The sequence below is a fragment of the Rhinoraja longicauda genome, chromosome 33, assembly GCF_053455715.1.
Source record: "Rhinoraja longicauda isolate Sanriku21f chromosome 33, sRhiLon1.1, whole genome shotgun sequence".
Lineage (NCBI taxonomy): Eukaryota > Metazoa > Chordata > Chondrichthyes > Rajiformes > Arhynchobatidae > Rhinoraja > Rhinoraja longicauda.
Window position 1 is genome coordinate 8,793,972 of NC_135985.1, and position 25,282 is coordinate 8,819,253.

The following is a 25,282-nucleotide window of genomic DNA, read 5'->3' on the forward strand; positions in this document are numbered from 1 at the left end:
TTGTTGAGAGTATAGCCTGGAAACAAAATCATTAAAATGTTAGTGCAGCATAACTTCAAGTGGTAGAGCTGAAGGGACAGTTGCCTTGGCTTTTAATCACACCGTACTTCTGAATATCATTGTTCAACACTCAATGTTCTGAAACAGGTTTGTTTGGTTTTCCTTCTGGGCTCCACTGTTGCAGCAGGTAATAAGATGGTCTAAAAAGTTATTGTAACTGAAATCTTCCTAAATTAGGATTTGCTATGTAAAATGTAAATGTTCACTTTGTTTTGGCCCATCAAGTTTTTGCTATTTCCAGTTGGAACGGAAATATTGTCGGGCAGCACGGTGGCGCAGCGGTAGACCTGCTGCCTTACAGCGCCAGAGACCCGGGTTCGATCCTGACTATGGGTGCTTGTCTGTACAAAGTTGGTATGTTCTCCCCATGACCATGGGTGGTCCAGTTTCCTGCCACACTCCTAAGAGGCACAGGTTGGCAGGTAAATTGGCTTGGTTTAATTGTAAATTGTCCCTCGAGTGTGTAGGATAGTGTTAGTGTGCGGGGATCGCTGTTCGGCACGGACCCGATGGGCCGAAGGGCCTGTTTCTGCACTGTATCCCGAAACTAAACTGAGTTAAGTTGAACTACAACACATCTCGTCGTTGTGGGAGATGGATAGTTATTCCGCAGGGTAAACGAAGGACTTTTAAACCATCCAAATAGCTTTTGGTTTCAGTCTACCCGAGCTGGTTCAGCTGGCTTTATTTATTTCCCTGGTCCACTTTTTATGTTCTGTATCACACCCTAAGACTGAGCCAGAGATATTAGTCAGGGACAATAACTGGGTAAGTTTGACGATTAGTTTTGGATCAGCATTTTACCCCATGCTAGTGCAAAAGCAAATGGAATTCGTTGACAATGTAATGCCAAATGGTGCCATGGCCAAGCCACTCGATTGTAAACTTGGAACATCAGTTTTACATTTTACATTCAGTGTGATCCAAATCTAAAAAGACGGGCGAAGTGTTCGTCGTGAGGTAAATTTGTACATCTTTCACCAATGTAACAGCTGGCTGTGAATGGGCCACACTCTCTGCTCAATCTAGCTGTTTTAGGCTGTGGTGGAATGGCACATTTGAGCATGGTGGCGCAGCGGTAGAGTTGCTGTCTTACAGCGCCAGAGACCCGGGTTCGATCCTGACTACGGGCGCTGTCTGTACAGAGTTTGCACGTTCTCCCCGTGACCGCGTGGGATTTCTCCAGGCTCTCCGGTTTTGTCCTGCACTCCAAAGCCGTACAGATTCGAAAGTTACTTGGCTTCTGTAAAATGTTCCCCAGTGTGTAGGATCGATCAATGGTCGGCCTGGGCCACAGGGCCGGTTTCCACGCTGTACCTCGAATCTAAACCAAAACGCTGATTTGTGAAACCAATGAGTTGAGGCGGCCCCGACGGTTTGAATATTCATCGTGACTTGCTTGCATTTTAATTCCCACTTCATAATCAAACTTCAAGTTTGCAAAATTAAATAGTACTACACATGAAAGTGTGGCAATGAGGGGAGCCGCCAGAGCACCAATTAGCCAGTTATGCTGTAGATGCGTTGGTTTTTACTCATTATTCTCTCCAACTCATTGTGATCACAGCACATTGTAGAAATTATCACCCTTACAGGGCCATCTCCAAAAACGTTAAGAGCCACCTCCAAACCCACTTATCCACGACATTCAACATTACGCAGGTAATGTGACTCGATAAGCGGTGTCTACTTGGCTGAGGAAGCAAAGCAATTCGTTTCCAGTTGGTCGTTGCGCGTTTTGCTGTGTGTGTGTGTGTGTGTGTGCGCGTGTGTAGGATAAACTGATGACAAGAAGCACTCAGAAATAAAGTATCCATAACCTTGAAAGTTTTGAAGGTTAAGGAAAGCTGTTGTAATTACATCTGAGCGTTTGCATCAATTAACATCACTAGGCTCTCAACTGCTTTATCAGCGGTGCCAGACCCAGGAGCTATGTGTGCTGTGTTACTGATCATTGGCCTTGCTTCTCGTTTCAAATTCTGGAATAGAAGTGAGCCCCAAGGCGTATTATTATTATTATTATTGTCTGTTTTCAACATGTTGCTAATAGAACAAATTTTGTTTTGTCATTGATCAAAAATGGGATAATTAGCCTGGATGATCTTTTGAAAGGTGATCTCCAAACTGTTTTTCATTTTTCCTTTTCAATTGTCGCTGCCAGGCGTACTATGAGCACAAACGTCTTCGCAGTCACTGAAGGCCTGTAGCAGCTGAGACCAGAGCAGAATCTGTGGAATAGAAATCAGGGTTCAAAGAATGCTAGAAAGTGGGATCTTGCTGGAATCTTGAGCAAAACACAGCCTGAAGAGGAGTCCTAACCCAAAACAACCTCTGGCCATTCCCTCCACAGATGATGCCTGACCAGCTGAGTTCCTCCAGCACTTTGTGGCTTGCTTGGGTAGTTTATTTTAGTTTAGTTGAGAGATACAGGTGTGGAAACAGGCCCTTCGGCCCACCGAGTCCGCACCGACCAGCGATCCCCGCGCATTAACACTATCCTACACACACTAGGGACAATTTGCACTTATACCAATTATACAAACCCGAGCCAATTAATCATATCATATCATATATATACAGCCGGAAACAGGCCTTTTCGGCCCACCAAGTCCGTGCCGCCCAGCGATCCCCGTACATTAACACTATCCTACACCCACTAGGGACAATTTTTACATTTACCCAGCCAATTAACCTACATACCTGTACGTCTTTGGAGTGTGGGAGGAAACCGAAGATCTCGGAGAAAACCCACGCAGGTCACGGGGAGAACGTACAAACTCCTTACAGTGCAGCACCCGTAGTCAGGATCGAACCTGAGTCTCCGGCGCTGCATTCGCTGTAAAGCAGCAACTCTACCGCTGCGCTACCGTGCCGCCCTTTACCCACAAACCTGTACGTCTTTGGAGTGTGGGAGCAAACCGCAGATCTCGGAGAAAACCCACGCAGTCATGGGGAGAACGTATAAACTCCGTACAGACAGCACCCGTAGTCGGGAACTGCAAGGGCTGTAAGGCAACAACACTACCCCTGTGCCACCATGCCTCCCTAACAAAGAACATCATTATCAAATGGCACGTTTTGAAATTGTCTAAACCAGACACTTGGCACTAAACCTAGACCATCCTTCTGACAACAAATTAGCATTTACATTTACCCCAGAGGTGGACATGATCATTAAGATTGGGTGCAGAATGTTCAATGAAAAAGTATAATTTCGCAAGCACTAGCAAGTCCAAACTTGCCATCAATCATCAAGTTCTTGAAACACCTTGAACCCACAAAGGACTTTGCACCACCATGACTGCTCTCGGTGCTTTGGATTTTACACTGACATGGTTGTTTACTTGGAGTAACTGATACTGTACATTTAAATATTTCCGGTTGTTGTTGTTGCATTTAATCTGCTTGTAAATCTCAGCGAGTGAGAATGTCATCGTTCAGGTTCATTTCAGTATTGTGCATAGTTCATTGAAAAGTGGTGTTGCAGGTAGATATGGGTGCAAGGCTAGCTTTTTGCACACGGGTCTTCATCAGTGCGGGAATCTGAAGAAGGTTCTTGAGCCAAAACGTCGCCTATTCCTTTTCTCCAGAGATACTGCCCGACTCGCTGAGTTACTCCAGCATTTTGTGTCGATAGAAGTTGGTATATTATGTTACAGTTGTACAAGGCGTTGGTGAGGCCGCACCTGGACCATTGTGTACAATTCTGTTCACCCAGCCATAGGAAATATGCCATTAAACTGGAAAGATGGCAGAGAAGATTTATGAAGATGTCAGGACTTGATGATGTGCAAAATAGTACCCCTAACAAGTTGGGGAACAGTGGCGTTACAGTGGGGCATGCTAATGCAATGGCATTTTATTTACAAAGAGCGCAATAGAAGATGAACTCAGTCACATGGCAAACATGTTTGGACAAAGTCGAGTCCGTCGGGGATTTATTGCAAGGATAAACCGCATCCAATGGACAACATTATCTAATCTGTTGCAAATCTGGAATTAATGATTCTTCTATGTTTACAAGTGTTGCCTGGTTAACTCCAGATGTGCCACAGGGGTTTGTGTCTGGCAGCAATTAAACTTGAGGCAGGGGAGTGGGGGGAAATGTTCACTGTTGTATGTTTGTATCTGACAGGAGGCGTGATTCTGCAGAATGCAGATGTGAATCCTCGCTCGGTTATGTTTTCTGAATTGATACAGATACACAAAGCACTTTAAAAGTTTGGGGGAATTAAGCTATTAAAAATATTTATCGATTTGAGCAAATTTCTCTCCTGCGACGCCCTTAATTTGTTAAGACGTGTCCAAAGATTGGGAATTTGCAGAAAGTAAGCAATCCTGTTGTTCGGCGCAAGGTGCGTTTATTTTGGCACCGGGCAAGGTTACGTGGAAGGGGACTGCTGTGCACAGTGTTGGCAGCGGCAGAGTTGCTGCCTTGCAGCGTCAAAGACCCAAGTTCGCTCCTGACCCCGGGTGCTGTCTGTACGGAGTTTGCACGTTCTCTCTGTGACTGTGTGGGTTTCCCCCGGGTGCTCCGGTTTCCTCCCACACTGCAAGGACGTGCAGGTTTGTAGGTTAATTGGCTTCTGTAAATTGCAAATTGTCCCCAGTGTGTAGGACAGTGCTAGTTTACGGGGCATGGACCCAGTGGGCCTGTTTCCATACTGTATCGCTAAATTCGTTTTAAAAAACACTGGTAAAGTAGATAATAGCAAAGGCACTACTTGCATTTTATAGAACTTGTCCCAGCATGACATGCCAGTGTTCACCAGAGCCAATTCAATGCTTGAAATGTACTTGCTGTTGTAATGTTTAGTTTAGGTTAGTTTAGAGATACAGCGCGGAAACAGGCCCTTCGGCCCACTGAGTCCGCGCCGACCAGCGATCCCTGCACATTAACATTAGCCTACACACACTAGGGCCAATTTACACATACGCCAAGCCAATTAACTTGCATACCTGTACGTCTTTGGAGTGTGGGAGGAAACGGGAGATCTTTGACAAAACCCACGCGGGGAGAACGTACAAACTCCGTACAGGCAGCACCCATAGTCAGGATCGAACCCGGGTCTCCGGCGCTGCAAGTGCCGTAAGGCAGCAACTCTACCGCTGCGCCACCACTAACGTGGAGAACTGTGGCAGCCAATGTGTACGGTCTGTCACTAACCCAAGTTAGATCATCACAAGCAAAAGGTCGGGACTTGGCACAAAACCCCATCGGGTGTGAAACGCATCTTTTGGACTTCATTATCGCACGGGATCATGTGGCTGCTTCCATCAAATATCATTCCATCTGTTTCTCAAATAATATGGATCATAGATCACTACCAGGACCCCCCATAAAGTCCATGCCGAATGATGCCGAGTTGAACTAATCTCCTCACCCAGCATATGATCCATGTCCTGCCTATCCATGTGCATGTCTCAAAGTCTCTTAAATGCTGCCACTTGTATCTGCTTCCACCACCACCCCTGGCAGTGTGTTCCAGGTACCCACCACTCATCTTAAAGCTAAGCCCTCTAGCCTTTGACACAAACATCCTGAAAGAAAGGGTTCCGGCTGATAATGCCTCTCAGAATTTTTAAAGTACAAAATTGTGAGTTCTGTACAGGACTATTAATCACCTTCTCAGTGACTTGTGGAGGGAGTTGGGGAAGTCAGAGAGCTCTCTCTCCACTGTGTTGATATTCTTTCACTGACCATTCCCGCTGTTATCAGGCAACTGAAGCGTCCTCTCACCAACTAGAGAATGGTCCTGACCTCCCAACTATCTCAGTGGATTCCTTTGAGCTACCTTTAATCGGGCTTTACTGGACTTTATCTTGCACTAAACGTTTATCCTTTATTCTGTACCTGTACACTGTGGATGGCTTGGTTGTAAACATGTATAGTCTTTTCGCTGATAGACACAAAATGCTGGGGTGGCTCAGCGGAACGGGCAGCATCTCTGGAGAGAAGGAAAGGGTGATTAGTCTTATCGCTGGCTGGATGCATGCCGCAAAAATAAATGCCTCGGTGGTACACATGACAATAATAAATTAAACTAAAATCAGCTGATAAAGCAAATCAATTTTGTTGTTGTTTATTCTTCAGGTAGTTTTCATTTTGCGAAGGAATTCTCTTGTGACGAGCGTGAAGATGTCCGTGAATGATTGCTGCTTCTTGGTGGGCGCCTTCCTACTGACGCTATGCCCGGCATCAGGGGCCAGCTTCCCCGAAGATGACAAGCCCATCAACACCATCGAGTTCCACTGTAAGTCTGCACTTTCTTGCATTGGCATTTATCCCTTTAGATTTAGATTTATTTAGATTTATATTTAGAGATACAGCGCAGAAACGGGCCCTTCGGCCCACCGGGTCCGCGCCGCCCAGCGATCCCCGCACACACTAACACTACCCTACACCCACTAGGGACAATTTTTTACATTTTCCCAGCCAATTAATCTACAAACCTGTACGTCTTTGGAGTGTGGGAGGAAACCGAAGATCTCGGAGAAAACCCACGCAGGTCACGGGGAGAACGTCTCGACCCGAAACGTCACCCATTCCTTCTCTCCCGAGATGCTGCCTGACCCGCTGAGTTACTCCAGCATTTTGTGAATAAATAAAATTGGCTTGGTGTCATTGTAAATTGTCCCTGGTGTGTGTAGGATAGTGTTAATGTGCGGAGATCACTAGTCAGAGCGGACTCGGTGGGCCGAAGGGCCTGTGTCCTCTAAACCAAAAGAAAAAAACACAAAGGTTTTTAAAAAAATCAGTAGCATAGTCGCATCCTGATAAGACAAACCGTTCAATCAGGCAGCAAAACAAAAGCCGGCCTCCTCCTCAGGGCAGTGGAATAACGACAACACAAATTGGAAGGAGGCAGGGTAAAGAATCCCTGAAGCCTAATATGTTTTGTAAAAGAAAATTAAATTGCGCGCTGACTCTTAATCAATGGAACTAGTCTTTAATAATTAAAAGTATCGTCTTAAAAGTAAATTGTGCCCATTCATTGGGATGCTTTTGCATTAGCTGAATTGCTCTGCTGCATAGACCACCTGTAGCGTTTCTGAGAATTATTCCATGTGGTTTTATGTGGCGGCTTTACCTGCTATGGAACGACTGGTACAGTTTGATCTCCTTGCTGCAATAGACTTCAGGTAGTCCCGGCATTCCCTCTCTCTCTATCTCTCCGCCACCCAAGTCGCACTAGCTTCTCGTCTTCACCCTCCAAACAGCTAACAATGGCCTGCTTCCCCTATCATCGTTACTTTTTTTTGCATATATTTCATTCATTGTTCTTTATCTCTCTACATCAACGTCTATCTCTCTCTCTTTTCCCGTATCCCTAACCAGTCTGAAGAAGGGTCCCGACCCGAAGCGTCACCCATTCCTTCTCTCCGGAGATGCTAGCTTTTTGTGTCTATCGCCAATAAAGGTTAAATGGTTAAATGGAAACTGACCCCTTCAACTTTCCAGAGCTGCCGCTGATGCTGCTTCTTGGTTGAGGAATCAAACTATCACTCAATAGTCACTCCGAAAGGAAGCAGTAATATCGACTCCTGCACTACCACGAGCCGATCTAAAAGCCTCTTAAACGCCACTACCACCCCTGGTGCTCTCTGTCTGAAGAAGGCTCTCGACCCGAAACGTCACCCATTCCTTCTCTCCAGAGATGCTGCCTGTCCCGCTGAGTTACTCCAGCATTGTGCGTCTACCTTCAATAACAACTCCATCGTGGCAAAAGCAGGGAGGGACTTCGTGACTCGGACAGACAGTCAACACCTTTGCCCCAGGGTGGAAGTGTCCAACCTAGAGGTGGGAGGGGGGAAGAGTAATGGAGGTGTGCAGGGCAGGTTTACTTACACAGAGAGTGGTGGGGGCTGGAAAGAGCTGCCGGGGGTGATGGTGGGGGCAAGTACGAGAGTGGAGTTTAAGAGGCTTCTAGATAGGCACATGGATGTGGATCATGTGCACGCAGATGAGATCAGTTTAACTTACCATCATGTTCGGCACAGACATTGTGGGCCGAAGGGCCAGTTCGCTTGCTCTACTGTCCTCTGCTCTATGTGCGAACCCCTGGGCCAGTAGTGTTCACACAGGCTGAGCAGGAAGAGATCCCGCTAGACACCAGCCCAGCCCAATCCCAGGGAGAGCTGTCGGCCATTGAGCTTGTGTTGCTGCCTCAGCCCCAGCACGCCATGGGCGCAATGTGTACTACACGCATAGGCTGGGGATGCTGGGACACCACCTCCCAGCCCCCACAACGTTGCCTGCGTAGGAGGAGAGCGAACCCTGGAGATACCGCAATCCTGAAGTACTCTTCCGAGTCGAACAGTGACTTGTATTATAGCACAGATAGGCACCGAGTGGTGGAGTAACTCAGCGGCTCAGGCAACATCTCTGCAGGGTGAATGAATACTTTATTGTCACATGTGAGAAGTCACAGTGAAATACGTTGCTTGCATACCCAATATGCAAATAGTCACCACATAGAGGGTGCCGACAGTCTCAAAGTACTCCCCCCACCCCCCACCACCAGGTCCCCCTTGTACCTCCCTTTTCCCCACCAGGTCCCCCTTTGTTCTCCCCCACCAGGTCCCCCTTGTTCTCCCCCCTTTCCCGCCACCAGGTCCTCCTTGTACCCCCCTTTCCCCCACCAGCTCCCCCTTTGTTCCCCCCCCCTCCCCCCCACCAGGTCCCCCTTTGTTCTCCTCCCCCCCACCAGGCCCCCCCTTGTTCTCCCCCCCTTTCCCCCACCAGGCCCCCTTTGTTCTCCCCCATCTCCCCAACCAGGCCCCCCTTTGTTCTGCCCCCCCCCCCCCCCGCACCAGGTCCCCCTTGTTCTCCAGCCCTCCCCCCCACCCCCTCTCCTGCAACAGGCCCCCCTTTGTTCTCCCCGCCTCTCCTCTGACAGGTGACGTTTTAGGTCAGGACCTTTCTTCAGGCAGATTGTAGAGCAGGAAGGGCGTTGAACTGGAAGCAAGAACAGGCCAGGACAAATCAGTCAGGGTGTTTCTCTGACAGCCCAATTGCTGGCAGGGGCAGAGTGATCTCAAGAGGGATTACCATGGACTTGCTTCGGATATTTATCCTCATTCTTCCTCATTCCCAGGTTCAGATGGCATTCCCTGATGTACATGTTGTGGCAACGTAACAAGGTCTACACTGGCCAAGGAGATGGTCATGGAGTCATAGATTGGTCATGCCGACCAAGATTCCCCATCCAAGCTCGTCCCATTTGTCCCATGTGTAGGAAAGAAAATGCAGATGCTGGCGAAATTGAAAGTAGACACACAATGCTGGAGTAACTCAGCGGGTCATGCAGCATCTCATTTAATTGGAATTCTCTGCCTCAGAAGGTAGTGGAGGCCAATTCTCTGAGTGCATTCGAGAGAGAGCTAGATAGAGCTCTTCAGGATAGCGGAGTCAGGGGGTATGGGGAGAAGGCAGGAACAGGGTACTGATTGAGAATGATCAGCCATGATCACATTGAATGGCGGTGCTGGCTCAAAGGGCCGAATGGCCTCCTCCTGCACCTATTGTCTATTGTCTATTAATGTGAGAAATGGCAGATGGACTGTTGGAACCTATAGTCCGGGTTGGGTCTGAACTGCGATGTCTGCTTTAAAGTGAAAAATGGCATGATGCTGCATGATCCACTGAGTTACTCCAGCATTTGTGTGTCTACCCATTTGGCCCATATTGCTTTAAACCTTTCCTATCCATGTACCCGTCCAAGCGTCTTTTAAATATAGTTGTCGCACCCACCACCTCAACTACCTCCTCTGGGCAGCTTGGTCCTCCAAACATCTTAGCACCACCAGCACTGAGCAATAAAGGTAACCTTGCCATGCCATCCATGACACAACACCCCAACTAAAACGTGGCCAAATCTCTGTAGACGCCAAAGATACTAGAGGAACAAGATAGACCACTCGACCCTAAAAACCGTAGTACGTCACGGCGCCATTTTGGTAGGCGGAAACTTGCAGAAACATTTAAAAAGAAACATAACAAAAATCTGTGAATTGATAGTTGGGATATATTCTGCATTTTAATGGTATCATCACACACACTGTTCCCCCAGAACACTGATTACACTGCGAGAGGCATAGCGAACGGCGGGTTTTGCCTACTAAAATGGCTCCTTTGCGTACTACACTTCTGTATAGGCGATTTCAACGGAGTGGTCCATCTTGTCCCTCTAGTATCTTTGGTAGACGCTGAGTAATGAGCCCTGAAGCTACACCAGGCAACATCACAAAAATAGGTTGACCTTCTCACCCTGACCTCTGTACCTCCTGTCAAGGACGGCTGGAGAGTTATTTTCGTACCGACTGCAAGAAGGCAGTGGATGGACTGCGGTGGAAATATTAGGGGGTTTTCCTGTATTAATATATTGGATTTAAAAGCACATTGAAGGATCTGCAAGGGAGGGTTGCTGACATTCTCAGTGGGGTTTGAAGGGAGGTGAGGAAGGTGGAACCTTGGCCACCATGTTGACATTATTTCCCCAATTACTTTGTAAAGCCAATCAGTTCTAGTTTTTGTTTTCCTTCACTGAATTGATATCTAAAACATGTCAAAAAGAACTGCAGATGATGGTTTACAGCGAAGGTAGGCACAAAAGTGCTGGCGTGCCTGACCCGTTGAGTTACTCCAGCACTTTGTGTCTATCGTTGGTAACTAAAACAGTTGTCTGACTCTTGTTCTTGGGCAGTTTCCCCATTTAAAGTATAATCATAAACTTGAGCAAGATTCAGTCTGAAATACCTCGATGTTAAACACCAAAGGAAAAGACCTACAACGGGACCATCATAACCCCCTGTGAGGTCTTGTAGATCTGAGGTTCTGCACCAGAGAAGGATAGCTGTACGCCATTGATTCGACGTTAGCTGGGGAGGGAGGGGGGGGGTTGGGGGAGGATATCGGGGCAGCACGCAAGAGGGGGGGTGTCTCTCAAATCCACTCAAAGTGGAACTGCGTGTCCTTGTCAGTGGGGCAGGTGGCAGGACGAAAGCCCTGAGTATCGCAGGGACCCGGAAACCAACCAAGCCCAACACAAGCCTCTCTGGTGGTCTCCTCGTGCCCAGGAGTGATGGTCCCCAGGCTACGTTACACGCCGTTCTTTATCTGTAGAGTGGAGATAGAACAGAAATAGTGTTATTGGGTTTCTTGAGTGCCGTTCATCAGTGAATGTGGCAGCAAGCCATTAATGTGATTGGAACAAGCATTCATTCATTCCTGTCTATACGTCGACAGAGTTGAGCAAACTCCGCACAGACAGCACCCGAGGGCAGGATCGAACCCACGTCTCTGTCGCTGTGAGGCAGGGGCTCTACCTGCTGCGCCACCGAGCCGCCCGTCGTGAGGAGGAAGCAGGGAAATTCCATGGGGCGGCAGGGTGGTGCAGCGATTAGTTCTGCTGCCTCTGCTCCAGAGACCCGGGTTCAATCCTGACCTTTGTTGCAGGAAGGAACTGCAGATGCTGGTTTAAACCGAAGATAGACGCAGAATGCTGGAGCAACTCAGCGGGACAGGCAGCTCTCTGGAGAGAAGGAATGGGTGACGTTTCGGGTCGAGACCCTTCTTCGGTCTGGTGCTGCCTGGCCCGTGGAGATACTCCAGCATTTTGTGTCTATCTTCAATATACCTGCACGGTATGTCTGCACGGTTTGCTAATTCTCTACTTGAGTGCCTCCAGGCATAAGGTCCTTGAGCCAACATGTCAAAGACAAACTGGTTTATTCACAAAATGCTGGAGTAACTCAGCAGGTCAGGCAGCATCTCGGGAGAGAAGGAATGGGTGACGTTTCAGGTCGAGACCCTTCTTCAGACAAACTGGTGGCTGCTATAAATTACCCTCACTGTTGGACAATGCAAAAGAATAATAAAGAGGAGTTGATGAGTTAATGGGCGTGTAAGAGAGAACGTTACAGTGAGTGGGGGATTGGGCTCAATGGGATTACTCTCCAGGATCAAGCATGGACTGATGGGCTGAATGGCCTCTTTCTCCACCATTACAAGATCAGAATGGGCGAGTACTTTGCATGTGAAAAATTGCAAATTCATCCACTTTGGCGGAAAAAGTAGAAAAGCAGTGCGTGGGAAGGAACTGCGGATGCTGGTTTAAACCAAAGATGGACACAAAATGCTGGAGTAACTCGGCGGGACAGGCAGCATCTCTGGGGAGGAGGAGATGGGGTCGAGCCCCTTCTTCAGAAAAGCAAAGTGTTCTGGCGCCCTTGTAAATAAATCTTTGAAAATTAGCATCCAAAGCTGGTCATGTGGCCTTCATTGCAAGAACATTTGAGTGGAAGAGCAAATCAACACAACGACACTGACCGCGCAATGGCCTTTCATCACGGCTCACACCACTGGGGTTTTGTTTCACACCTACTTAAAGTAGTTTGACACATGCTAGTCAGATGCAAAGAAGATTATAGATGAGACCATCTGTGTTCCTAAACCCAAAGTAACACCCATATCTACCCAAATTTTCAAGAGAGAGTTGGATATAAGAGAGAGAGAGAGGCCATTTACAACTGAGGCGAGAAGAAACTTGAGAGTGGTGAATTTGTGGAATTCTCTGCCACAGAAGGCAGTGGAGACCAAATCACTGGATGAATTTAAAAGAGAGTTAGATAGAGCTCTAGGATCTAATGGAATCAAGGGATATGGGGAGAAGGCAGGCACGGGTTACTGATTGTAGATGATCAGCCATGATCACAATGAATGGCGGTGCTGGCTCAAAGCTGACCAAAACACACCCTTGACTCTTGACAACATTTGTTTGACAGCAGCCATCAACTAGAAAACGGTTATGGTGATAGTTTTGTTTAGGTAAAATCTGAGTACAATGCAGTGCATTCCCCATGCAGTTGATTATGTGTATGTGTGTGTGTATGCATTTATGCGTGCGTGTATATTTATATATTTAGATATGTGTATGTGTGTGTATGCATTTATGCGTGCGTGTATATATATATATATATGTGTGTGTGTGTGTGTGTATCTATGTGTTTCTATATACTGCAGATGCTAGGTTAAACCCAAGATAGACGAAAAGCTGGAGTAACTCAGCAGGATAGGCAGTATCTCTGGAGACAACGTCACCCATTCCTTCTCTCCAGCTTTTTGTGTCTATCTTATATATATATATATAGATATATGATTGCATCGAGTTGATATATATAGTTATGATGATAGTTTATATATGTATATATATATTTATATTTATTTATACATATAAATTGAAAGATAACTTTTTGTTTTTATGGTGTTTAAAGTGTACGATGTTTACATATCTGTTGTGCTGCTGCAAGTAAGAATTTAATTGTTCTGTTTTTGGACATATGACAATATAATACTCTTGACTCATGAATTTTCCCAGCTTTTTTTTTGACGATGCAGCCAATTTCTGTTTTGCAGTTTCGAGACAACACCCATTGTTCAGAGGTCGGCTTTTGGCGAATGAATCTGTCCATCGACTGGATTACCAGCTAATGTTGAAAATCGAGAACATGCTTTACATTGCTGGCAGGTATGCTGGTGTCTGTTCTTCATCTGGTTGTGTTGGATCAGAAATGTAAACATTATATTTAAATTGTCCAGCAATGATCCTCATCAAAGGCCTGAACCGGCTAACACCAGCTCTCAGATTATTATGTTTACTTCCATTAATTTTCTTTTTAAATAGGGACCAAGTCTTTGCTATTAACTTAAACGACCCCCCAAGAAGTGAAATCACTTCTAACAAGGTACGTTCATTTATTTTGTTTTATTCTTATGCACGATCTTCTACCGTTTAAATGTCATTATGTCCCCACCCATACCATCCTCTCCCAAATTCACCGTCACCAAATGTATCTGTTCTATTTTCCTTCGGTCCCAAGAAGATAGGGTAGCAAAGAAGGCTTTGCTACCCTGGCCTTCATCTTTCGGGGCACTGATATAGGAGTTGGGACGTTATATTGCGGATGCACAAGACATTGGTGAGGCCGCATGTGGAGTCTTGTGTTCAGTTTTGGTCACCCTGTTATGGGAAAGATGCCATTAAGCTGGAAAAGGTGCAGAGTAGATTTACAGGGATGTTGTCAGGACTCGAGGTCCTGGACTATAGGGAGAGGTTGGGTAGGCATGAACTTTATTCCTTGGTGCATAGGTATGATCTTATAGAGGTTTATAAAATCATAAGGTGAATAACTGGACTGAATGCACAGTCTTTATCCAGAGTAGGGGAGTGTAGAATGAGAGGGCAAAAGTTCAAGGTGAGAGGTGAAATATCCAGAATAAGAACCTGAAGGACAACTTTCTCACACGCAGTGGGTGGAGTATATATGGAATGAGCTGCCAGAGAAGGGAATTGAGGCGATTACAATAACATTTAAAAGACATTTGCACATGGAGAGGAAAGGTTTAGAGGGATATGGGGCAACTGAAGGCAAATAGGACCAGCTTAGATGGGGCACCTTGATCGGCATGGACACATTGGGCCAAATGAGAGACACAAAATGCTGTAGTAACTCAACGGGACAGGCAGCATCTCTGGAGAGAAGGAATGGATGGCGTTTCGGGTCGGGACTCTTCTTCAGACTGATGGTCTGTTTCTGCGCTGCAGGACTTCATTGGCAAATTGCTTTAAATTCTGCACTGCTGTAGTGTGGAGCTCTGTACCAGACTTCACCTTGAGCCTCTCTCACCGTCTCTTTTAAGCACTCGCCCACAGCGCTCCAAATCCCCCCTTGTCACCAGCCTACCCCAGTGGCCAATGCAACGTTCCCATGTCTATTCTCTAAACAACAGGCTCTCTCCAGTCCCTTTCATAACCTTGTGTGCTGTCACGTTGTGCCAGTCCCATGCTGCACCAGCCATTATACCCCTCCATGATAGATGTTGGGAAGACGATAACAAATTCTATCTCTCCAGCATTGATCAAATCCAAGGGCACGTCCTCCTGACCACCAACACCTTGCGGCCATACAGATCCCAGCCGCGCTCCATCCCAGCCTGTACGCTGTTTATTAAGTATTGGAACACCCTGTGGCGCTCCTAATAAAGCCGCTACCTCACACCACCCGAGACCTGGGTTTGGTCCTGACCTCACCTGCCATTTGTGATGAGTTTGTACCAGTGTTGCAATGCTAATTGTTTAGGTGCCGGAGCTGTCACTGGTGCCGGGGCGACCACTGTTAAATTCCCCGCTGTTTATTTTGGGGGGGGGGGGGGGGGTTTACAGAGGTGTCGGAGCGGTGCTCCGGTGAGCTCGGCAGCCCCGCACCCCTGGTTTGTGTGTCCTCCCTGTGGGTTTCCTCCCGCATCCAACAAACATGCATGTTGGTAGCTTAATTGACCGCTGTAAATTGCGCCCAGCAAACGACCACGCTGATGAGAACATGCGGGAAAGAAAAAATAAGGTCAATGTAGGATTAGTGTAAATGGGTGGTTGATGGTCAGTATGAGCTCAAAGGGCCGAAGGGCCTGTTTCCATGGCTGTATCGTTCTGTAATTCAGTGATCGTTGTGATTCCAGTAAAGGTGCTCTTCTGATGCTGTTAGATTCATGGAGTTGTGCAGCATTTGTTTCTGTGTCGGTGCAGTGCCTCCTGCCATCTTTATTCTTCATTTGTGGTCTTTACAAGTCTTATTCAAGAAATGTTAACGGAGTCATCCTTCCGACATGAGCATTCATCTGAAGCTGGCAGCTGAGGTGACACGAGGACAAGGCTGAGCGGCAGGTTGTGTGATAGTTTGTGCTGAGTTTGGGAAATGCTCATCAGTTGAACACAAGTCCAGTGTAGCTTACTGTGCAAGTAAAACATCGATGGACTTTGAGAAATTAAAATCGGTTGGTGATAAATCAACCGATATTCGACTGGAATACGTAGGAAGGAACTGCAGGGGGGCTAGATGCTGTAGAAATGCTGCCTGGCCTGCTGAGTTTCTCTGGCATTTTTGTATCAAAATGCCTGAGTAACTCAGCGGGTCAGGCAACATTTCTGGAGAAAAGGAATAGGTAAGGGTTCCTGGTTGAGACCCTTCTTCAGACTGAGAGTCGAGAGAGAGAAACTAAAGGTAATAAAAGGTACAGAACAAATCAGAGCCGGCACTGATTACCAAGGAAAGATAGAGTCTGAAGAAGGGTCTCGACCCGAAACATCACCTATTCATTTTTGCCAGAGATGCTGCCTGACTCACTGAGTTATTCCAGCATTTTGTGTCTATATTCAACTGAAATACTTCTACATCTTGGCAGCTCTGCTACATTGGCACCGCTTGTAAGTTGTAACATCAGAATATTTCAAATGAAATCCATTTTATGATGCAATTATTAGATTTTTGGCTGATTGTGAAATATAGATCAGCAATAAATTCAACTGTCCGTTCTACATCCCGACAGAAATTAACCTGGAAGTCACGACAGCAAGACAGGAACAACTGTGCCATGAAAGGCAAGCATAAAGTAAGTATTGTGATTTTGTGTGTGTCAGTCGCAGTAGCGCAGCACAGTGGCGCAGGAGGTAGTGCTGCTGCCTCACTGTGTCGGAGACTCCGGGTCGATCCTGGCCTCGGGTGCTGTCTGTGTGGAGTTTGCACGTTCTCCCTGTGACCGCGTGGGTTACCCCCGGGTGCTCCGGTTTCCTCCCACAAGCCAGAGGCGCGCGGGTTTGTAGGCTAATTGGCCGCTGCAAATTGCCCCCTAGTGTGTGAGGAATTAGTGGTGAAAGTTGGATAATGTAGAACTAGTGTGAACTCTTTCGTTGAAGTTTACCGAAAAGTGAGAGGCCTGGATGGAGTGGATGTGAAGAGGATGTTTCCACTTGTGGGACAGTCTACGACCCGAAGGCATAGACTCAGAATCAAAGGACGTAGCTTTAGAAACGGGATGAGGAGGGATTTCTTTAGTCAAAGGGTGGTGAATCTGTAGATTTCATTGCCACAGATGGCTGTGGAGGCCGTAATTGGGTATTTTTAAGGCGGAAATTGACAGATTCTTGATTAGTAAGGATGTCAAGGGTTATGGGGAGAAGGTAGGAGAATGGGGTTGAGAGGGAAAGATGGATCAGCTGTTATGGGCCGAATGGCCTCATTCTGCTCCTATGACTTATGAATGGGTGATCGATGGTCGGCAAGGAGCAGGTGGACCAAAGGCCCCGTTTCCATGCTGTATCTGAACTAAACAATCAAATATGCTCTAATAAAGAGCTGATCTATCAAGCACAGCTGAGATCAGGATCTCTACATCATGGGGCATACGCAATGCATTAAGTGAAGTGGGGCTATTGATTGAAGCCTGGGAGAGTTTGCTGATGTGTATTGGAATGAGTGAGTATAATGTATTGGTATTCCATAGCTGGGACAACCATTGATTTATCTGAACTGTGCTGTATCCAGCCAAGCATAACTGGCCTCATCTGTTATCACAGATTAAATCGATTAACTCGATTAAATCAGTGATGTTGCATCTATCTAATTACATTTTTTTTCTTGGATTTATTTCCATTAGGAGGAATGCCACAACTTCATCAAAGTGTTTGTACCCAAAACTGATGAGACTATGTTTGTCTGTGGCACAAATGCTTTTAACCCCATATGCAGATATTATCGGGTAAGTAAGACCGCATCTGGAGTATTGTGTACAGATTTGGTCTCCTAATTTGAGGAAGGACATCCTTGTAATTGAGGCAGTGCAACGAGATTGATCCCTGGGATGGTGGGACTGTCATATGAGGAAAGATTGAAAAGACTAGGCTTGTATTCACTGGAATTTAGAAGGATGAGAGGATCTTATCATATCATCATGTCATATATATACAGCCGGAAACAGGCCTTTTCGGCCCTCCAAGTCCGTGCCGCCCAGCGATCCCCGCACATTAACACTATCCTACACCCACTAGGGACAATTTTTACATTTACCCAGCCAATTAACCTACATACCTGTACGTCTTTGGAGTGTGGGAGGAAACCGAAGATCTCGGAGAAAACCCACGCAGGTCACGGGGAGAACGTACAAACTCCTTACAGTGCAGCACCCGTAGTCAGGATCGAACCTGAGTCTCCGGCGCTGCATTCGCTGTAAAGCAGCAACTCTACCGCTGCGCTACCGTGCCGTATAGAAACATATAAAATTATAAAAGGACTGGACAAGCTAGATGCAGGAAAAATGTTCCCAATGTTGGGCGAGTCCAGAACCAGGGGCCACAGTCTAAGAATAATGGGGAGGCCATTTAAAACTGAGGTGAGAAGAAACTTTTTCACCCAGAGAGTTGTGAATTTGTGGAATTCTCTGCCACAGAGGGCAGTGGAAGCCAAATCACTGGATGGATTTAAGAGAGAGTTAGATAGAGCTCTAGGGACTAGTGGAATCAAGGGATATGGGGAGAAGGCAGGCACGGATTATTGATTGTGGACAATCAGCCATGATCACAATGAATGGCGGTGCTGGCTCGAAGGGCTGAATGGCCTCCTCCTGCACCTATTTTCTATGTTTCTATGTCTCAGTAAGGATGGGATTTTTTTCAATTAAAATTTAATCTTTACAGCATAATCAATTCCTCCTCTGACTGAATACACCCAAATTGTCCTGTTTGGTTTCCAGCAAACCTGTGGGCTGTGTTCAATAATTTCAGTAGAAACACAGATGTTGATGCTGCAATTAAATAAGATCTTGCCAAGTGCACCGGGCGGCTCTGGGTGATGTAACTCTGCCATTAAACAGGGAAATAAACTGAACCTTTTGCATTTCACAACTGCAAATTTTATGCAAAGGATCGGCCACCGTTTAACACTTGAAACCCTTTTTCCGAAAAATCGTTCTGGGCAGAAAGAGATGAGAAATTAGCTGAATTTAAAAAATATTAATAAATCATTTCAAAGATTCTGTATTTGTTGCCATATTTATAGTTTGCAAAGGATAATGGTAATCTCAGAGCAGAGCACAACAGTAGAATACATCAATAGTAATTGAATTATAGCCGCATAAAGTGTTTCTGCTACCCAGCTGTCGAACTGAACAATGCTCACACCGAGGTATAATTTATCTTCATTTTATGCAGTTGGATACTTTGGATCATAATGGCGAAGAACTCAGTGGTTTGGCACGCTGCCCGTTTGATGCCAAGCAAACCAACGTCGCCCTCTTCGCTGGTAAGATATTCATTAGCAATAAATCTAAATGACTGATGATATTTGTTGCAGCAATACAAGTTTGGAAAAGTAACATGGTTCATCGAGTGCCGCACTGGTGACACTGATACTGTTATGTGCTGGATAACTCTATTCGGTGTAGAACGTGGTGGGAAAGCCATCCATGAGCTGCCGTAGACTTGGTCAGATGAGGTGGCCTTCACGTCATCAGGAAGCTAGACGATCCCCAGATTAGGAATCCTTGCAAACATAGAGATACAGTAAACCTTCGTTATAATGGACCATATGGGAGGGAGGGGAATGGTGTCAGTTATTGCCAATTGCCCACTACACCAAGTAAGGGATTTGCTTCAACCACCTCCCAGTCACTCCGTGAAACAGCGAGTTGTTTTCAAATACGAAGTTCTTTTTAACAGCTAAAAATGTATTTTTGTTCCTGCAAGTTAAAAAATACCAAAGGCTGTTTGTTACATTGTTTAACAAAGTTAAGTGTCAATCCAATTTCAATGCCCTGTCAATTGCAATTCCTTGCCAATTGCCATGCCTTGTCATTTGCCATGCCTTGTCAATTGCCATGCCTTGTCAATTGCAATGACTTGTCAATTGCAATGCCTTGTCAATTGCAATGCCTTGTCAATTGCAATGCCTTGTCAATTGCATGCCTTGTCAATTGCCATGCCTTGTCAATTGCAATGCCTTGTCAATTGCAATGCCTTGTCAATTGCAATGCCTTGTCAATTGCAATGCCTTGTCAACTTCAATAGTCCCCGCAGTGTAACGAGCAGCCTGTGTTCGTAAAGGACCGTTCATTATAACAGAAGTCCGTTATAAAGAGGTAAGTAGTAATGAGGGTTTACTGTAATTATGCTGGCACCTACAGTAACATTAGCAAGATCTAAAGTTTTATTCGTGAAGAATTCCCAAGAGAAACTTGAATAGCCTAGATGAAGAAAACTCGGCAGTAAATTTTAAATGAATTAATTATTCTTTCTCGTTTATAAAATTCCAGACAACAAATTGTACTCAGCAACAGTTGCAGATTTCCTAGCCAGCGATGCCGTCATCTATCGTAGCATGGGCGATGGCTCAGCTCTGCGGACGATAAAATATGACTCAAAATGGATCAAAGGTAATGTAATAATTCTACGTGTTTTCAAGACCATAGCAAATATAAACTTATTACCCGGTTGCAATCTATTTTAACTCCCCTTCCTTTTTCCACACCGACCTCTCTGTCCTGGGCCTCATCCATTGCCAGAGTGAAGCCACAAGCAAACTGGAGGAACAGCACCTCATATTCCACTTGGGTAGCTTACAACCCAACAGTGTGAACATTAAGTATTTATTCACAAGTTGCTGGAGTAACTCAGCAGGTCAGGCAGCATCTCAGGAGAGAAGGAATGGGTGACGTTTCACTTCCCCAAATGGAAAAGAGAGGTTGGAGTGGCATGCCTCTCCCATCACCTCTGTACGCTCATCTCCCTTCCCTGAATCTCACATTTCCTTGTATCCTCTCTTCTCCCCCCTCTCCCAAGTCCTCTTTCACCCATCCCTCCCTTGGGCTTTACATTTCTCCCCCTCCTCTTTACTTATCTGACATCTTTTTTTCCCCCTTTCACCTTTGGCCTTTGTCACCTACTCCACCCATCTGCAATCACCCTTCCCACCTGTATCCACCTATCACTTGCCAGGCTTTTGTCCTGCCCCCACCTCTCTTTTCCAGCTTTCTCTCCCCGCCCCCCCCCACTTCTACTCCCATCAGTCTGAATAAGGATTCTGATCAGAACTTCAGTCTGTCCACCCCTTCCACAGATACTGCCTGAACCACTGAGTTCCTCCAGCACTTTGTGCTTTGCTCAAGATTCCTACATTTACAATTTTGTGTCTTTAATCTAGATGTTTGCTCCTTGACACTAAGGCAACATTGTTGGTAATCTCTAAATGCTTAAGAAAAGTAGAGTTCATGTACAGCTGCAAATGTCAGAAGTCTAAATTTGTGCTTAATATTTTTTTTGCAGAACCACACTTCCTACATGCTGTTGAATATGGAAATTTTATCTATTTCTTCTTCAGAGAAATAGCTGTTGAACACAACAACCTTGGGAAGGCAAGTAACTCTTTGAGACGTATCACCACACAGTCACAAATAAGCATTAACAATGTTAATGAATTTTGTTTAAGGAAATAGAATCCTAAATTTATATCTGCGCTCTCCATAAACATATGGCAACCTTGTTTTATGAATAATTATAATGACTAAACTGAATTGCACATTTAGAAAGAGTGGGAGGTGATAAATCGACAGATATTTCCTTCTGATGAAATACGAATCAACATTCGGGGGAGTGAGCATCTTAATAGCAATTGATGTTCAAATTCCTTGCATGCTCTGTTCCTCTACACTTGCACTGTAAGTGGAAATCCAAGATTTACAGACATAATAATCAATTTTGCAGAAGGATTTCTCGAAATTACTCTGCTCTCTAAAGGCTCAGACTAATAAATATTTTAGTCGCACTAATGCTGTTCATGTTACTTGCAATCCCACATAGATTTGCCACTGTAAATTATTAAATTAGTTACTCATGGTTAATTAACGCACTTTCTGTCTGTCCATTGACCAGATGTGGCGGGCGGGTCTCAGTGTATGTGATGCTTATGCAGATGCCCATGAAAAATTCTGATCTCTGGAAATAGCACTGTTTACAGTTGGTGCCTGCATCAATTTTTAATAAATTGACTTTATTTTTAATACAGTGGGGCGTGCTTTATGGCGTGTTTGTATTACTTCCCAGGCTGTTTATTCTCGTGTGGCGAGAATCTGTAAGAATGACGTAGGGGGATCGCAGCGGGTGTTGGAAAAACACTGGACATCATTCCTGAAAGCTCGATTAAACTGCTCCGTTCCCGGAGATTCGTTCTTCTACTTTGACGTATTGCAGTCTGTCACCGACATCATACAAATCAATGGGTACCCGACGGTCATTGGAGTATTCACAACACAACTGAACAGGTGAGGAATGGAGTGAACTGCACGGAGAGTACGGATCACCCAAGCCTTCGCGCCAACAGCCTGTGGGGTTGCACTATGTTCGTACGGAAACGGGCCCTTCGGCCCAACGATGTTGCCGACCAAGATGCCCCATCTACTCTAATCCCATCAGCCCCCCCCCGTTTAGTCCAAGTGGGAGGTTTATAGACGGTGGGGCAGCGGCAGAGTTGCTGTCTTGCAACGCCAGAGACCCGGGTTAGATCCTGACTAAGGGGGCTGTCTGTGCGGAGTTTTTACGTTCTCCCCGTGACCTGCGTGGGTTTACTCCGGGTGCTCCGGTTACCTCCCACACTTCAAAGACGTTCAGGTTCGTGTGCTAATTGGTTTCGGTAAAGTTGCAAATTGTCCCCTAGTGTGTAGGATAGGGTTAGTGGACGGGGATTGCTGGTCGGCACCGGCACGGTGGACTGAAGGGCCTGATTCCAGACTGGAGCTCTAAACTAAACTGAGGGGTGTTTACCCTGGATCCTGGTGACATTTAAAGTCCATTAAGTGCATCTTTAATACTTAACGTTGGTGAGGCCGCATTTGGAGCATTGAGCTCAGTTTCGGTCACCCTGCTGTAGGAAGGATGTCGGAAAGCTGGAAAGATTGCAGAGAGGATTTACGAGGATGATGCCAGGACTCGAGGAGCTGAGCCACAGGGAGAGATTGGGCAGGCTAGGACTTTATTCCTTGGAGCACTGGAGGCTGAGGGGTGATCTTATGGAGGTGTATAAAATCATGAGGGAAATTCATGGGGGTGAATGTCTTTTACTCGGGGTCTGGGAATCAGGAACCAGAGGATATGGGTTTAAGGTGAGAGGGGAAAGATGGAATTGTAACCTGAGGGACGACTCTTTCACTCAGAGCATGATGGGTATATGGAATGAGCTGCCATTTCTCCCACCACCTCAGTCACCCTGTTCCTTTCCCCTCCCTCTGGCTTTACATTTCACTCCTCTTCTTATCTGACCCTCTTTTGTCTCCCTTTCACCTCTAGCCTTTGTCACTTACTTCGCTACCCCCCCCACCCCCCCCCCCCCCCAACCCCCACCCGGCCCTCACCTGTATCCACCTATCACTTGCCATGCAGTGCCCCATCCCCAGCACTCTTTCTCACCGTTCCTCCATCAGTCTGAAGAAGGGTCGCAGCCCGAAATGTCGTCTCCGCCAATTCCCTCCGCAGATGCTGCCTGGCCTGCTGAGTTCCTCCAGCACTCTGTATTTTTACTTAAACCAGAGGTTGCCTGTTCAATTGAAATGTTGAAAATGCCGTCTCATGTGCTGGAAACAGGTTGAAGACCCGATCGCTTGGTTGTCTCCGTTAAATCAGGAGCGATTAGGGATGGGCTTCAGCTGTTTAAAGTTTTAGCTTAATTGTACAATCCAAAGTGATTTTTTTCAGTGCTCAACTCTGCTCTTTATTTTCTTCTACATTCATTCAGATGGAGGAGATGATTTTTATGGCAATATTCTTTCACTCCCTTTAGTATCCCTGGCTCAGCAGTGTGTGCCTTTAATATGGAAGACATCGAAAAATCATTCAAGGGAAGGTTTAAGGAGCAAAAGACCCCAGACTCAGTTTGGACCGCAGTTCCAGAAGACAGGATACCAAAGCCAAGGTACGATCAGTGTTAAAGCTCATTGTAACTATTTCAAGCTGCTCTTGAAGGTACAGAAGCTTTAAAGCACCCACCACCAGACTTAGGAACAGCTTCTTTCCCTCTGTTATCAGGCAGCCGAATGGTGCTTCCACAGCTGGGATACTGTTCGATTCACATCTACCCCATTGCAGACGGTGGACTTTGTCTTCTGCACTTTAGGATGGCGCAGTGGGAGAATTGCTGCCTTACAGAGCCAGCGGCCCGAGTTGTTCCTGACTACGGGCGCTGCCCGTACGGAGTTTGTACGTTCTCCCTGTACAAGGGTAGATTTTCCCGGGTGCCACGGTCTCCTCACACATTCCAAAGACGTACAGGTTTGCAAGTTAATTGGCATCGGTAAAAATTGTAACTTGTCCCTGGAGTGTTGGGTAGTGCTGGTCTACAGGGATCGCTGGGCGGCAATGACTCTTTGGCCCGAAGGTCCCGTTTCCGCACTATGTCTCTAAACTACACGGACGTGCCACAATACTGAGAACTGTACACTGAACTCTGTATCTTCCCTTTTTACCTTTCTATTGTATTTGAGTTTGATTTGGTTGTATTTTTGTGTGGTGTTATCTGATGTGTGATGTTATCTGATAGCAGGCAAAAACAATTGTCTTCACTGTATCCCAGTGCATGTGAGAATAATAATAAACCCAAGCCTAAAGTTAGTGTTGTGTGGCAGCTTTAGTTCTACTCCTGTGTTCTTTTACAGGCCTGGTTGCTGTGCGGGACATGCACCGGCAGAATCTTACAAAACCTCCATTGACCTCCCCGATGAAACACTCTCCTTCATCAAATCCCACCCCCTGATGGACTCTGCCGTCCCCTCACTCATCGAGGAGCCCTGGTTCACCAAGACACGTGTCAGGTAGGACGTTGGAGACCAAGTGGCATGGTGGCGCAGCGGTAGAGTTGCTGCCTTACAGCGTTTGCAGCGCCGGAGACCCGGGTTCGAACCTGACTACGGGTGCTGTCTGTACCGAGTCTGTACGTTCTCCCCGTGACCCACGTGGGTTTTCTCCGAGATCTTCAGTTTCCTCCCACACTCCAAAAACGTACCCCCCACACTCCAGATTAATTGGCTTGGTGTAAAGTGTAAAATTGTCCCGCGCGTGTGTGTAGGATAATATAGAAACAGAAAATAGGTGCAGGAGGAGGCTATTTGGCCCTTCGAGCCAGCACTGCCATTCATTGTGATCATGGCTGATCATCCACAATCAGTAATTGTGCCTGCCTTCTCCCCATATCCCCTGATTCCACTAGCCCCTAGAGCTCTATCTAACTCTCTTTTAAATTCATCCAGTGAATTGGCCTCCACTGCCTTCTGTGGCAGAGAATTCCACAAATTCACAACTCCCTGGGTGAAAACGTTTCTTCATCCTTCTAAATTCCAGTGAATACAAGGGTA

The 25,282-nt window shown here is 46.2% G+C and overlaps 1 protein-coding gene across 8 annotated transcripts in view; it reads left to right on the forward strand.

Annotated features, from left to right (window-relative positions):
- Positions 1 to 25,282, forward strand: part of sema6d (semaphorin 6D) — a 346,157-nt gene that overhangs the window by 294,139 nt on the left and 26,736 nt on the right. For all 8 annotated transcript variants that reach the window (XM_078427456.1, XM_078427455.1, XM_078427461.1 and 5 more), the window contains 11 exons: positions 6,155 to 6,314; positions 13,478 to 13,589; positions 13,746 to 13,806; positions 16,445 to 16,507; positions 17,552 to 17,653; positions 19,101 to 19,191; positions 20,201 to 20,320; positions 21,210 to 21,298; positions 21,987 to 22,204; positions 23,716 to 23,847; positions 24,587 to 24,742. In XM_078427456.1, the coding sequence (XP_078283582.1) occupies positions 6,155 to 6,314; positions 13,478 to 13,589; positions 13,746 to 13,806; positions 16,445 to 16,507; positions 17,552 to 17,653; positions 19,101 to 19,191; positions 20,201 to 20,320; positions 21,210 to 21,298; positions 21,987 to 22,204; positions 23,716 to 23,847; positions 24,587 to 24,742 (1,304 nt within the window). The remainder of the gene's footprint in view (positions 1 to 6,154; positions 6,315 to 13,477; positions 13,590 to 13,745; positions 13,807 to 16,444; positions 16,508 to 17,551; positions 17,654 to 19,100; positions 19,192 to 20,200; positions 20,321 to 21,209; positions 21,299 to 21,986; positions 22,205 to 23,715; positions 23,848 to 24,586; positions 24,743 to 25,282) is intronic.